At 54.3% G+C, this 13,279-nt stretch overlaps 1 protein-coding gene across 1 annotated transcript in view; it reads right to left on the minus strand.

The window, feature by feature from the left end:
* Nucleotides 1-13,279, minus strand: part of LOC141047949 (microtubule-actin cross-linking factor 1, isoforms 6/7-like) — a 277,881-nt gene that overhangs the window by 84,851 nt on the left and 179,751 nt on the right. Inside the window, exon 18 of the mRNA XM_073543327.1 lies at nucleotides 1,314-1,454. Coding sequence (XP_073399428.1) covers nucleotides 1,314-1,454 — 141 coding nt within the window. The remainder of the gene's footprint in view (nucleotides 1-1,313; nucleotides 1,455-13,279) is intronic.

Genomic DNA, 13,279 nt, shown 5'->3' on the forward strand with positions numbered 1-13,279 from the left:
TGACTTCTGAGTCGGTGCTCCCTCTGGTGGTTACTGCAGGTAGTGGAGCTGGCCAGGTTGACAGAAGTTTGCCACCTGACGACGATGATTGGTAATCAGGGGTTACTGACTGGGAGGATATAAGTGAGCAGGCTTCCCTCAGTTGCTGCTGGTGATTTGTTTCTTCCTGTGCATTTTGAGGTCTGCTGTCTCCTGCCTGATCCTGCATTTTTCACTTAAGTTGTTCATTTGCAAATCCTTTGCATCTGATCTGGTTTTGCCTCTTTTTGCCTTGCTGTGAGGGTTCAGCGTGCTCCCTGCTGGGGCTGTGCTGGACCCCACTCCATATGTTACAGCTTGTGTCAGTTTGTTCAGTTCCCTGTTATATTAGTCTCTTTTGCTTTGCTGCCAGTTCACACCAGAATGCTGATATAGTGGGGGAGAGGTCGTGTGGCCTCAGTGTTTTTGTATCTCAGATGTGTTGGATTTTTATGGGTTTTTGCGTGATTGCAGACAGTGTCTTTCCTGTCCTATCTAGACAGTTTGTGCCCCGTCATTTGCTCAGTCTATTTTCTGCCTGTGTTTGTGTCTCATCTTGTCTCACCGACAATATATGTTTGGGGGCTATCTATTTCTTTGAGGTTCTACTCCGGGGCAGTTTAGATTTCACCTTTCTTGCTTTAAGCTTAGTTAGTTCTCCAGCTATGCTGAGGCGTATAGGGCATCGTAGGTACGCTCCACGGCTACTGCTAGTTGTGTTGTTAGGATTAGGGGTCTGCAATCCGCTAAGTTTCCAACCTTTCTGGTTTCCTGGTGGCCTAGCCTATTTCTGCCATCCTCCTTGGTGACCTATTCATAACAGGGTGGACTGGCAGATACAGGGGGGTGGACCGGCAGATACAATGGAGGAGCGGCAGATATGGGGGAGGAACGCCACATACGGGGGCAGACCGGCAAATACAGGAGAGGACCGGCAGATACAGGGGAGGACCGGGAGATACAGGGGAGGAACGGCAGATACAGGGGAGGAACGGCAGATACAGGGGAGGAACGGCAGATACAGGGGAGGAACGGCAGATGCAGGGGAGGAACAGCAGATACAGGGGAGGAACGGCAGATACAGCGGAGGAACGGCAGATACTGGGGAGGATCGGCAGATAAAACCTTATTCAACACACATTTGTGACACAGCCAGACTTGATACTATGGGAGGGGAACAGGAGCTCGGGCCTCAGCCATGCCTGCACTGACAGTAGGTAGCGCTATATTGCCCTCATTGTTGGGGGTACTTTGACTGTGAGACCAGTACATAAACCGCCCCGTACAGTCCTCACCTGCCGGTTCACCGTCTCGTCCTCCAGCCGGTCCCAGCGCTCTCTGAGGTCACACAGCGGGGAGTCCTGTGACCGGCCCCTGTCCTGGTGTCCGATGCTCTCTAGCTCCACCCGGTGTTGATAGAGTTCTCTCTTAAAGTCCTGAACCACAAAGAAGCCGCACAGCAGTTACAGGACGTGTCCCCTCACAGCCGGGTGACATCCACGCACCTGTGACACGGCCGAGTCATGGCTGATGTTTCTCAGCACACAATGGATGTGATACAGTGGACATAAAAGTCTACACACCCCTGATAAAGTCCCAGGTTTTTGCCATGTAGAATAAATCTTTTCAGATGGAAAAAAGAAATCAAGCAGTGAAATAATGTGGTTGCATAAGTCTGTACACCTGTACACTAATACTTTGTTGCAGTCTCCTGAGTATTTCTGGAAGTGTTTTTGGGTTGGGGTCGATCGCTTGGCACATCTCAGATTCATGATCTTTGCCGGCTCCTCCTGACAGCAGTTCAACATCTGTCAGATCGCGGGGACATCTCCTGCATACAGCACCCTCTTCAGGACACCACAGATTGTGGGGACATCTCCTGTGTACGGCGCCCTCTTCAGGACACCACAGATTGCGGGGACATCTCCTGCATACAGCACCCTCTTCAGGACACCACAGATTGTGGGGACATCTCCTGTGTACGGCGCCCTCTTCAGGACACCACAGACTGCGGGGACATCACCTGTGTACAACGTCCTCTTCAGGTCACCACAGATTGCGGGGACATCTCCTGTGTACAGCGTCCTCTTCAGGACACCACAGATTGCGGGGACATCTCCTGTGTACGGCGTCCTCTTCAGGACTCCACAGATTGCGGGAACATCTCCTGTGTACAGCGTCCTCTTCAGGACACCACAGATTGCGGGGACATCTCCTGTGTACAGCGTCCTCTTCAGGACACCACAGATTGCGGGGACATCTCCTGTGTACAGCGTCCTCTTCAGGACACCACAGACTGCGGGGACATCTCCTGTGTACGGCGTCCTCTTCAGGTCACCACAGACTGCGGGGACATCTCCTGTGTACAACATCCTCTTCAGGACACCACAGATTGCGGGGACATCTCCTGTGTACGGCGTCCTCTTCAGGTCACCACAGACTGCGGGGACATCTCCTGTGTACAGCGTCCTCTTCAGGACACCACAGATTGCGGGGACATCTCCTGTGTACGGCGCCCTCTTCAGGACACCACAGACTGCGGGGACATCTCCTGTGTACGGCGTCCTCTTCAGGTCACCACAGATTGCGGGGACATCTCCTGTGTACAACGTCCTCTTCAGGACACCACAGATTGCGGGGACATCTCCTGTGTACAGCGCCCTCTTCAGGACACCACAGATTGCGTGGACATCTCCTGTGTACAGCGTCCTCTTCAGGTCACCACAGATTGCGGGGACATCTCCTGTGTACAGCGTCCTCTTCAGGTCACCACAGATTGCGGGGACATCTCCTGTGTACAGCGTCCTCTTCAGGACACCACAGACTGCGGGGACATCTCCTGTGTACAGCGCCCTCTTCAGGTCACCACAGATTGCGGGGACATCTCCTGTGTACGGCGTCCTCTTCAGGACACCACAGACTGCGGGGACATCTCCTGTGTACAACGTCCTCTTCAGGACACCACAGATTGCGGGGACATCTCCTGTGTACAGCGCCCTCTTCAGGACACCACAGATTGCGGGGACATCTCCTGTGTACAGCGTCCTCTTCAGGACACCACAGATTGCGGGGACATCTCCTGTGTACGGCGCCCTCTTCAGGACTCCACAGATAGCGGGGACATCTCCTGTGTACAGCGCCCTCTTCAGGTCACCACAGATTGCGGGGACATCTCCTGTGTACTGCGTCCTCTTCAGGTTACCACAGATTGCGGGGACATCTCCTGTGTACGGCGCCCTCTTCAGGTCACCACAGATTGCGGGGACATCTCCTGTGTACAGCGTCCTCTTCAGGACACCACAGATTGCGGGGACATCTCCTGTGTACGGCGCCCTCTTCAGGACTCCACAGATTGCGGGGACATCTCCTGTGTACGGCGTCCTCTTCAGGACTCCACAGATTGCGGGAACATCTCCTGTGTACGGCGTCCTCTTCAGGACACCACAGATTGCGGGGACATCTCCTGTGTATGGCGTCCTCTTCAGGACTCCACAGATTGCGGGAACATCTCCTGTGTACAGCGCCCTCTTCAGGACACCACAGATTGCGGGGACATCTCCTGTGTACTGCGCCCTCTTCAGGTCACCACAGATTGCGGGTACATCTCCTGTGTACAGCGCCCTCTTCAGGACTCCACAGATTGCGGGAACATCTCCTGTGTACGGCGCCCTCTTCAGGACTCCACAGATTTCGGGGACATCTCCTGTGTACAGCGTCCTCTTCAGGACACCACAGATTGCGGGGACATCTCCTGTGTACGGCGCCCTCTTCAGGACTCCACAGATTGCGGGGACATCTCCTGTGTACAGCGTCCTCTTCAGGTCACCACAGATTGCGGGGACATCTCCTGTGTACGGCGCCCTCTTCAGGACACCACAGATTGCGGGGACATCTCCTGTGTACAGCGCCCTCTTCAGGACACCACAGATTGCAGGGACATCTCCTGTGTACAGCGCCCTCTTCAGGACACCACAGATTGCAGGGACATCTCCTGTGTACGGCGTCCTCTTCAGGACACCACAGATTGCGGGAACATCTCCTGTGTACGGCGTCGTCTTCAGGACTCCACAGATTGCGGGACATCTCCTGTGTACAGCGTCCTCTTCAGGACACCACAGATTGCGGGGACATCTCCTGTGTACAGCGTCCTCTTCAGGACTCCACAGATTGCGGGGACATCTCCTGTGTACAGCGTCCTCTTCAGGACACCACAGATTGCGGGGACATCTCCTGTGTACGACGCCCTCTTCAGGACACCACAGATTGCGGGAACATCTCCTGTGTACGGCGTCGTCTTCAGGACTCCACAGATTGCGGGACATCTCCTGTGTACGACGCCCTCTTCAGGACACCACAGATTGCGGGAACATCTCCTGTGTACGGCGTCGTCTTCAGGACTCCACAGATTGCGGGACATCTCCTGTGTACGGCGCCCTCTTCAGGACACCACAGATTGCGGGGACATCTCCTGTGTACAGCGCCCTCTTCAGGACACCACAGATTGTGGGGACATCTCCTGTGTACGGCGCCCTCTTCAGGACACCACAGATTGCGGGGACATCTCCTGTGTACGACGCCCTCTTCAGGACACCACAGATTGCGGGAACATCTCCTGTGTACGGCCTCGTCTTCAGGACTCCACAGATTGCGGGACATCTCCTGTGTACGGCGCTCTCTTCAGGACACCACAGATTGCGGGACATCTAATGTGTACGGCGTCCTCTTCAGGACACCACAGATTGCGGGGACATCTCCTGTGTACAGCGCCCTCTTCAGGACACCACAGATTGCGGGGACATCTCCTGTGTACGACGCCCTCTTCAGGACACCACAGATTGCGGGAACATCTCCTGTGTACGGCGTCGTCTTCAGGACTCCACAGATTGCGGGACATCTCCTGTGTACGGCGCCCTCTTCAGGACACCACAGATTGCGGGACATCTAATGTGTACGGCGTCCTCTTCAGGACACCACAGATTGTGGGGACATCTCCTGTGTACGGCGTCCTCTTCAGGTCACCACAGATTGCGCGGACATCTCCTGTGTACAGCGCCCTCTTCAGGTCACCACAGATTGCGGGAACATCTCCTGTGTACGGCGTCGTCTTCAGGACTCCACAGATTGCGGGACATCTCCTGTGTACGGCGTCCTCTTCAGGACACCACAGATTCCGGGACATCTCCTGTGTACAGCGCCCTCTTCAGGACACCACAGATTCCGGGATATTTCCTGTGTACGGCGTCCTCTTCAGGACACCACAGATTGCGGGGACATCTCCTGTGTACGACGCCCTCTTCAGGACACCACAGATTGCGGGAACATCTCCTGTGTACGGCGTCATCTTCAGGACTCCACAGATTGCGGGACATCTCCTGTGTACGGCGCCCTCTTCAGGACACCACAGATTGCGGGACATCTAATGTGTACGGCATCCTCTTCAGGACACCACAGATTGTGGGGACATCTCCTGTGTACGGCGTCCTTTTCAGGTCACCACAGATTGCGCAGACATCTCCTGTGTACAGCGCCCTCTTCAGGACACCACAGATTCCGGGACATCTCCTGTGTACAGCGCCCTCTTCAGGACACCACAGATTCCGGGACATCTCCTGTGTACAGCGTCCTCTTCAGGACACCACAGATTGCGGGGACATCTCCTGTGTACGGCACCCTCTTCAGGACACCACAGATTGCGGGACATCTAATGTGTATGGCGTCCTCTTCAGGACACCATAGATTACCCCTTGGCTCATGTCTTAGCTCAGCTGTTCCAGAACTTCCATCTTCTCCTGGTGAAGCCGTTGTTTTGGTGATTTGGAGGTCACTTTGGGTCGTTCCCGCTGTAGGTTTTGAAGACAATCACCGGCCTGGAGGTTTATATGTAAGGAAAGGCTCCATCTCCCCCTCGACGCCACAGGCCGGAGATGTGAAGAATATGGGAGATTGTGGTCACCTGCAGGACACCGCCAGGACTGGCCAGAAATCCCTGCAGCTCCTCTAATGTTGCTGTCGGCCTCCAGGGACAATGTTCTTCCTGTCTTTTCCCCAGTATCTGAGGGACGTAGAGTTCTCAGTAATGTCGCAGTGGTGCCAGATTTCAGCCCCTTCTTGTGACATCTTCACACTATCCATGGTAGATCTGATCCCTGTATTTGTCCCTTCTTCTGACTGACATCTTTCCACACTGAGATCCTTTGCTGTGTTGTCAGCTGTTTACAGGAAAATCCTCCGAGAGCAGCGACACTTTCTCTGGGGTCGATCAGAATCTCTGGATATGACGGCGGCCGAGCGCTGACTACTCTGTACCATGGGGGGAAATGTGATCGGCTGATGCTGAGCACAACCACAGGCCGGTTATAGGAGGGTGTGCAAACTTAGGCAATAACATTATTTTAGTTGTTATTTTTCCACCCAAAGAGATTTCAGTGGGAAGAAGTCCTGAGATGTTTCTTCTTGGTCAGATTTGTTTAAGTGACAAAAACCTTTACATCAGGGGTGTGTAGACTTTTTTTATCCACTGAATCTGGCAAAATGACAGAGAGTGAGGCCCGTGCGACATAGAGCAGCTCCTATACACAACCGTGTCCAACACGGGCAACTCAGACACCCCAGAACGGAGCGGATCAGGTCTAAAAATGGTAACATGAGATCATGATTCTACTCCAGTTACCTCCAGAGCTGCACTCAAGAGCTGTGGTCACTATTCTGCTGTTACATCGTGTCTTATCCTCCCATCACCTCCAGAGCTGCACTCACTATTCTGCTGTTACATCATGTCTTATCCTCCCATCACCTCCAGAGCTGCAGTCACTATTCTGCTGCTACATCATGTTTTATCCTCCAACTCTTTTATTTTACAAAATTATCAAAATTACACTCAGAAACAAACCACAATACATAAACTAAAGAAAACCAACATAGACAGACATAAAATGTGCAAAACATGCGCAAACAACTGAAAGTCCAAATCCTTTCCTTGTCCTCCACTGAGCTCGGCAGCTCAGGGTCCCCCAGCAGGAATCCACTTAAAAGAGAATACAAAGAAACATAAACCCCTCTCCCCACTCTCACTCCATTCACCCCCATTCACACCTCACCGATTTTACTGGTTTACTAGTTTACTATTTACAATTTTACTATTTACAAAAACCAAACGAAAATAACCCTTTCCTGGCCCTCCGCCTTGAAAAAAAACAAGAACTCTGCCACTTTGGCCGACAAACCTTACCTCCTATTACACAGCAAAGATTTTTTTTTTTTTTTTTTCCCTCTCCCACACATGGCAACAAGTTCGCAGCCTTTTTTCCCACCACCTTGCACCGCAGGTCCTACAAGTTTGTAGCCTTGTCACTGCAAAATCTGGTCCACGAAAGTTTATGGCCTTTTGATTCCACACGAAAACTATTTCCAGGGTCCTCAGAGTCTACTTCTCCTGCCCTGCTCCTTTGCTCCTTCATGTTGCTCTTGGCATCTGGTCATCCATCCACCACCCCCCATGCACCCCCCTCCCAACCTGACTACACCCCATCCACACATTCTAACTAAAAAAACAAAAAAAAACGTGTGTTATATGTTTTTCCTTTTACCAAAGCACAACCAAAAGACTTTTTCCAAAACTCTCAATACCATCCCATCTACTTACGCATTAATATACAAACTAAACACAGCATTTACATACCCAAGGCCCAAGTTTGGCACCTGTAAGCCCAATATCCATTATATGTCCTGTTTTTAAAACAAAAAGCTAAGGTGGCATGCACCAGCCCACCACCAGGAAAATGGGTTCTAGAGGCTCCATCCCTCACTAACACATTCATCCTATCCCTCAGGAACTAAGACTGTCCCTACTTCTGTCCCTAAAAAAAGAAACCTGTCCCTATCTGTCCCTACCTGCCCCTACTCTACCTAACTTATCATAACTAACTCTCTGTCCCTCAGTGCCTGTCCCTCCCTGTCCCTATCTGCCCCTACTTCTGTCCCTAACACACCCAGTGAAACTTATGCTATCCCTACCCTCATTCACACGGAGCTAGCTCTCCCTTGAGTGCGTTTTTAAAAGGAGAGGCCTCTCCAAAGCCAAGAGGCCTTCCTCACACCCAACCTTTCGAACTCCAAAGAACGGACCTTCACCAGGTCACCCAAGATGTTTCCTATCACCTCATCCCTTGGGAGGGTTTTTTTCCGCGTCGAAACTAGGCACCGTGCATTCCAAGTGTGGAACCTAACCGCTGCACTGACTAGGAATAAAGTGCACGGGTCCCGGCCACCCAGGGATCTGAACGCTCCATAGGCCCATTCAGCGTAGGAGAGGGACGCCAGCCGCGGCCAACGTATGGAGGCACCCACCCTGTTGTAAACCTCTGCATTAAAGGGACAATGAAGCAGGAAGTGCTCCATGCTTTCCAGCACGTCGCCACACTCCTCACGAGGGCAACCCCGGTCATCGGAGTTCCTGCACTTCAAGTTGTCCCTAACATACAGCCTCCCGTGGAAGCAACGCCAGGTCAAGTCCCAAAACTTCATGGGGATCCGCTTAGAATTTAAAAGCCCCAGCCCGACCTCCAGATCCCGGCCTGGGCAATCCTTAAGGGCCAGGGGCTTCTGGAAATGGGTCAACAGGACCCTCCTGTCAAGGCACTGCCTCGACATGGTCCTGATTTCCCACATTCCCAGACCCCACCGGCGGATCACCTTCAGAACCGGGGTAGCATAAGTCAGGAGATGCCCATGAGGTGTGCGTAGGTCCTTCACCCGCCCTCCTGTCTCCCATTCCTGGAAGAAAGGCCAAAGCCAACCCTTGCAGGAGACTACCCACGGAGGAGCCCTCTCTAGCCAGAGGTTGGAGATGTTAGTCTTAAGAAAGGTGTTTACTAGAAACACCACCGGGTTGACCATACCCAACCCGCCTAGTCTCCTCGTACGGTATGTAACCTCCCTCTTGATTAGGTTAAGCCTATTCCCCCATAACAATTGGAAGAACAGGCTATAGACCCGCGTCCAGAGAGGTTCCGGCAAGATGCACACACTGCCCAGGTATATCAATAAAGGTAGCAGATAGCCTTTAGCCAGGGCAACCCTTTCCCTCAGGGTTAAAGACCAACCCTTCCATTGGTCCACCTTTTGGGCGGCGATCTTAAGTCTGCCCTCCCAATTTTGCTGGGGGTAGTCCCCGGAGCCAAATTCGATGCCTAGAATTTTGGCGGTGGCCTGGGGCCCTGGAAGGGTGTCCGGGAGATCAAAACTAGGATCTCCCCCTCCCAGCCAGAGACTTTCACACTTACCCGGTTGATCATGGACCCGGATGCCTCCGAGTAGCGCACTACCTCCGACATGACCCAGTCCGCCTCCCCTCTCGAGGATACGAACAGGGAAACATCATCGGCGTACGCCACCACCCTCAGAGAGGACCCAGAGCCCGCCCGGTCCATCCCGACTCCCGCCAACGGTCCACGATCTACCCTCCTTAAGAAGGGATCGATCGCGAACACGTATAAAAGCGGGCTCAGCGGACAGCCCTGACGGACCCCAGAACCCACCTCAAAAGGACGACCTGACCAACCGTTAACCAGCGGAAAAGTCTCAGCCCCTTGGTACAAGATCTCTAACCATTTTACAAACCTCCCAGGCAGACCATACCTCAAAAGGACGGACCAGAGGTACTCGTGGTTGACCCGGTCAAAGGCTTTTGCTTGATCTAATGACAGCAAGTACCCCTTCCAGTGACCTGCCCTACCCTGCTCCACTGCCTCTCGGACACCGAGCACAGCACTAAAAGTACTGCGCCCTGGAACAGAGCAATGCTGGGCCCCTGAAAGGAGCCGGGGTGCAAACTTCACCAGCCGATTAAACAGCACCTTGGCCAGAACCTTCCGGTCCGTATCGAGAAGCGCTATGGGACGCCAGTTCTCGATTCGGGACGGATCCTTACCCTTTGACAGAATAATGAGGGCTGACTTCCTCATTGAGCCGGGAAGAGTGCCCGAGGAGAGACACTCATTAAAGACCCCTGTCAAGAGGGGGACCAAGGAGTCCCTAAAAGTCTTATAGAACTCAGATGTTAAGCCATCCGGACCTGGCGATTTCTTGAGCCGAAGCCCATCAATGGCCAGTCTCACTTCCTCTTCCCTGATTTCTTCTGCCAAAACACCAAGAGAGGGGTCACCCCCTGGCTCAGGGACGGCTTCAGCCAGGAAAGCCGACATCCTGTCCCGATCCAGATCCTTCTTTTCCAAGAGGTGTGAGTAGAAGGATCTGACTACCTCCAGGATCCCTGATTTGGATCTGTTCAGGGACCCCGTACTGTCGATCAGTCCTGTCACCATCTTACAATTCACTGACATCTTACAGTTTCTGTAAGGGTCGGGCGAGCGGTACTTCCCGAAGTCCCTCTCAAAAACCAAGGATGTGTGCCTATCATACTGACACCTCTTGAGCAAAGATTTCAGTCTGGAGATTTCCTCTCGGTCACCTCCAGTCGAGACAAGCTGCTCGAGTTTCCTCCCCAGAGCCTGGTACAAGCGGTGCCTGTTCAGACTCCTGAGGCTCGAGAGCTGACGGAAGAACCCCGCCACCCGCTTTTCGAAGATCTCCCACCACTCTGACTTACTACTACAGAGATCCAACAGCGGTACCTGGCTCTGAAGAAAATCCTCGAAGGATTGTCTCACCTCCGCTTCTTCCAGCAGGGACGAATTGAGCTTCCACAGCCCTCTTCCCATCCGAGGAGTCTCTGCAACATTCAGAGAAAAGAAAATTAGACAGTGATCGGAGAACTCCACCTCAACGGCGGACACAGCAGAAAAGATGGCGTCCTCCTTCAAAAAAAACCTGTCTATTCTAGACCTACAGCTACCCCTATGGTAGGTGAAACCTCCGTGACCTGGGGTGTGCCGGATGTGGGCATCCACCAGGCGAGCTTCACTGGCTATGCTATTCAATGCGACGCTATCATAAGCCAGGCGATCTCCGGGACCCCCCCGGTCACGGGACCTCGTAATGGTGTTGAAGTCCCCACCGAAGACCACCTGTCGGCTCGTAAAAAGAAAGGGCTTGATCCTCAGGAAGAGACATTTGCGGTCCCACTTGGACTGCGGGCCGTAGATGTTGATGAGCCGGAGCTCTTGTCCCCTCATGAAGACATCTAGGATCAGGCACCTCCCCATTTCCAACTCAGTAAGCCGTCGGCATTCAACTGCTGCAGTCTTAAAAAGGACTGCCACCCCGCTATACGGCTCGGCCGCAAGAGACCAGTATGAGGGCCCGCACCTCCACTCCCTCCGTGCTTTATAGATGGCCCCCATGTCTGTTAGTCTGGTCTCTTGCAAGAATAAAATTTCTGCCTCAATCCGGGAGAAAAAATCAAAGGCCGTGAAGCGAGCCGCATCTGACTTAATGCTGGCGACATTAATAGACGCCAGCGTCAACGGGGCGAGTTCAGCCATCATGGGTGATCGAGTTGGATGGCCAATTTCTTCCCTACCCCGCTATTACCTCCTCCTGGGGAGGGGTCAGACACCTTCCTTTTCAGGGAAGCTCCCGACGTGTCCATCCCACCCCCCACGGTGTCCTCGCCCCCGGGTTCCAGGTCTGTCCCCCCCTCAGGAGGAGCAATGCCCCCTGAGGGACGGACTCCGCCATCCCCTGAAGGACCCTCCGGTGTTGCCCCCATCCCAGTACCCTCGTCTTGCGGTTCATCATCTGAACCCCCGAGGGCGCTGAACCGGTTGGAGAGTCTGATCAGAGGGGGGTCAGCGGGCCCTTCCGTATGCACCCTTGTGGTCGGGGGCGGGGGGGACTTTGAAGGCTTGTCAGCCTTCCTCCCCACCGCTTTGCGCTTGGCACGCCTGGTTTTGCCACCTGGTGCTGTAGGCTGCTCTTGGACATCCTCATCAACACTTTCATACTGAGAGGAATTGTCCGAGTCAGCCGCTTTCTCCTCTCTCTCCATCCTCCTGATCTCCTCACTCACCGCACTCTCCCCCAGGGCCTCAGAGGCTTTGGCCACGGGCCTGGAGGGAGGAGCAGGCATCACCCCGGTTGCCCGAGGCTCCACCTGTCCCTTACCTCCCTGGCGCTTTTCCTGCCTCCGCTGGTACGCGGGGCCCCTTGCAGCATTGCCCTTCCTCACTGGCCCCTCAGCCCTTCCCCCTTCGCCACCACCTGCCACAGCAGAAGCAGCGCCACCGGGGGTTGCCCCCCCGCGGTCTCCCCCCACCGGGCCTGTGGCGGCATTAGAGAAAGAGCGAGGGCAGCGGCTGAGAGGGTGACCCAGGTCACCACACAGGTGGCACCGAATGTCTTTGCACAAGGCAGCCAGGTGACCTACCCCACCACACAACGCGCACTTCTGCACCTTGCAGTTGGCGCTGAAGTGAGTGGGGTCGCCGCACTTGTGGCAGACCTTCGGTTGCCCCTGGTAGAAGACCAGGATCCTGTCCCTTCCCAGGAACGCCGAGGAAGGGATGTGGGTGACCGTGCCGCCGGAAACCTTCAATTTGACCATGAAGGTCCAGCCCCCCGACCAGATGCCAAACTCGTCCCTGTTCTTTTTTGGGACCTCGGTGACCTCCCCGTAACGGGAAAGCCACGTCATGATGTCCACGCCTGCGAGTGACTCGTTACATGTAACCACGGTCACTCGCTTGACGGAATTTTGGCGAGACACCGCTTGAGCCACGAAGTCTCGCCATCCGGGCTCTTCTCGCACCAGCTCGTAGTTTGACCAGAAGAGCTCAAGCCCCTCTGGCCGCACGAAGCTGACGTCGAAGAAGCGGGACGCCGAAGGGTGTATCAGGGCAAAGATGTCATTCGCCCCGAAGCCCATCTTAAGGAGGAGCTCCACCACCTTGCTCCTAGGTGGACAAGCTTCACTGCCCCCCCACCTAAGACGGACCACATTCCTTCTTGGCGGCCCCTGCCCGGCTGTGGGGAGAGACCAAACAGTCCCTCCCTCCCTTTGATTTTGGAAGGCTGCTAGGCCATGTCTCTCTATCCAGAAAGACAGGTCCACTATCCTCCCCTCTACCATGATCGATCTTTCTCCCCTTTGGAGGGCCTCCAGGAAACGGCGGTGCAAACCGCCGTCCCCGGAGCCCGGAGGCGAGGAGACCCCCCCGGAACCACCCCGACCCCCAGCCGCGACCCCCGCATAATTACGTTGGGGCCTCGCGGCTGGGGGGGCAGACGGGCCAGCCCTCCCACCACTACCACCACTTGTGCCAGCACCCTCATTCATTCTCCCGTTCACTCTTTTATTATTTCC

This window comes from Dendrobates tinctorius, unplaced genomic scaffold (genome assembly GCF_039654945.1).
Source record: "Dendrobates tinctorius isolate UK_male_01 unplaced genomic scaffold, ASM3965494v1 ptg000130l, whole genome shotgun sequence".
NCBI classification, from domain to species: Eukaryota; Metazoa; Chordata; class Amphibia; order Anura; family Dendrobatidae; genus Dendrobates; species Dendrobates tinctorius.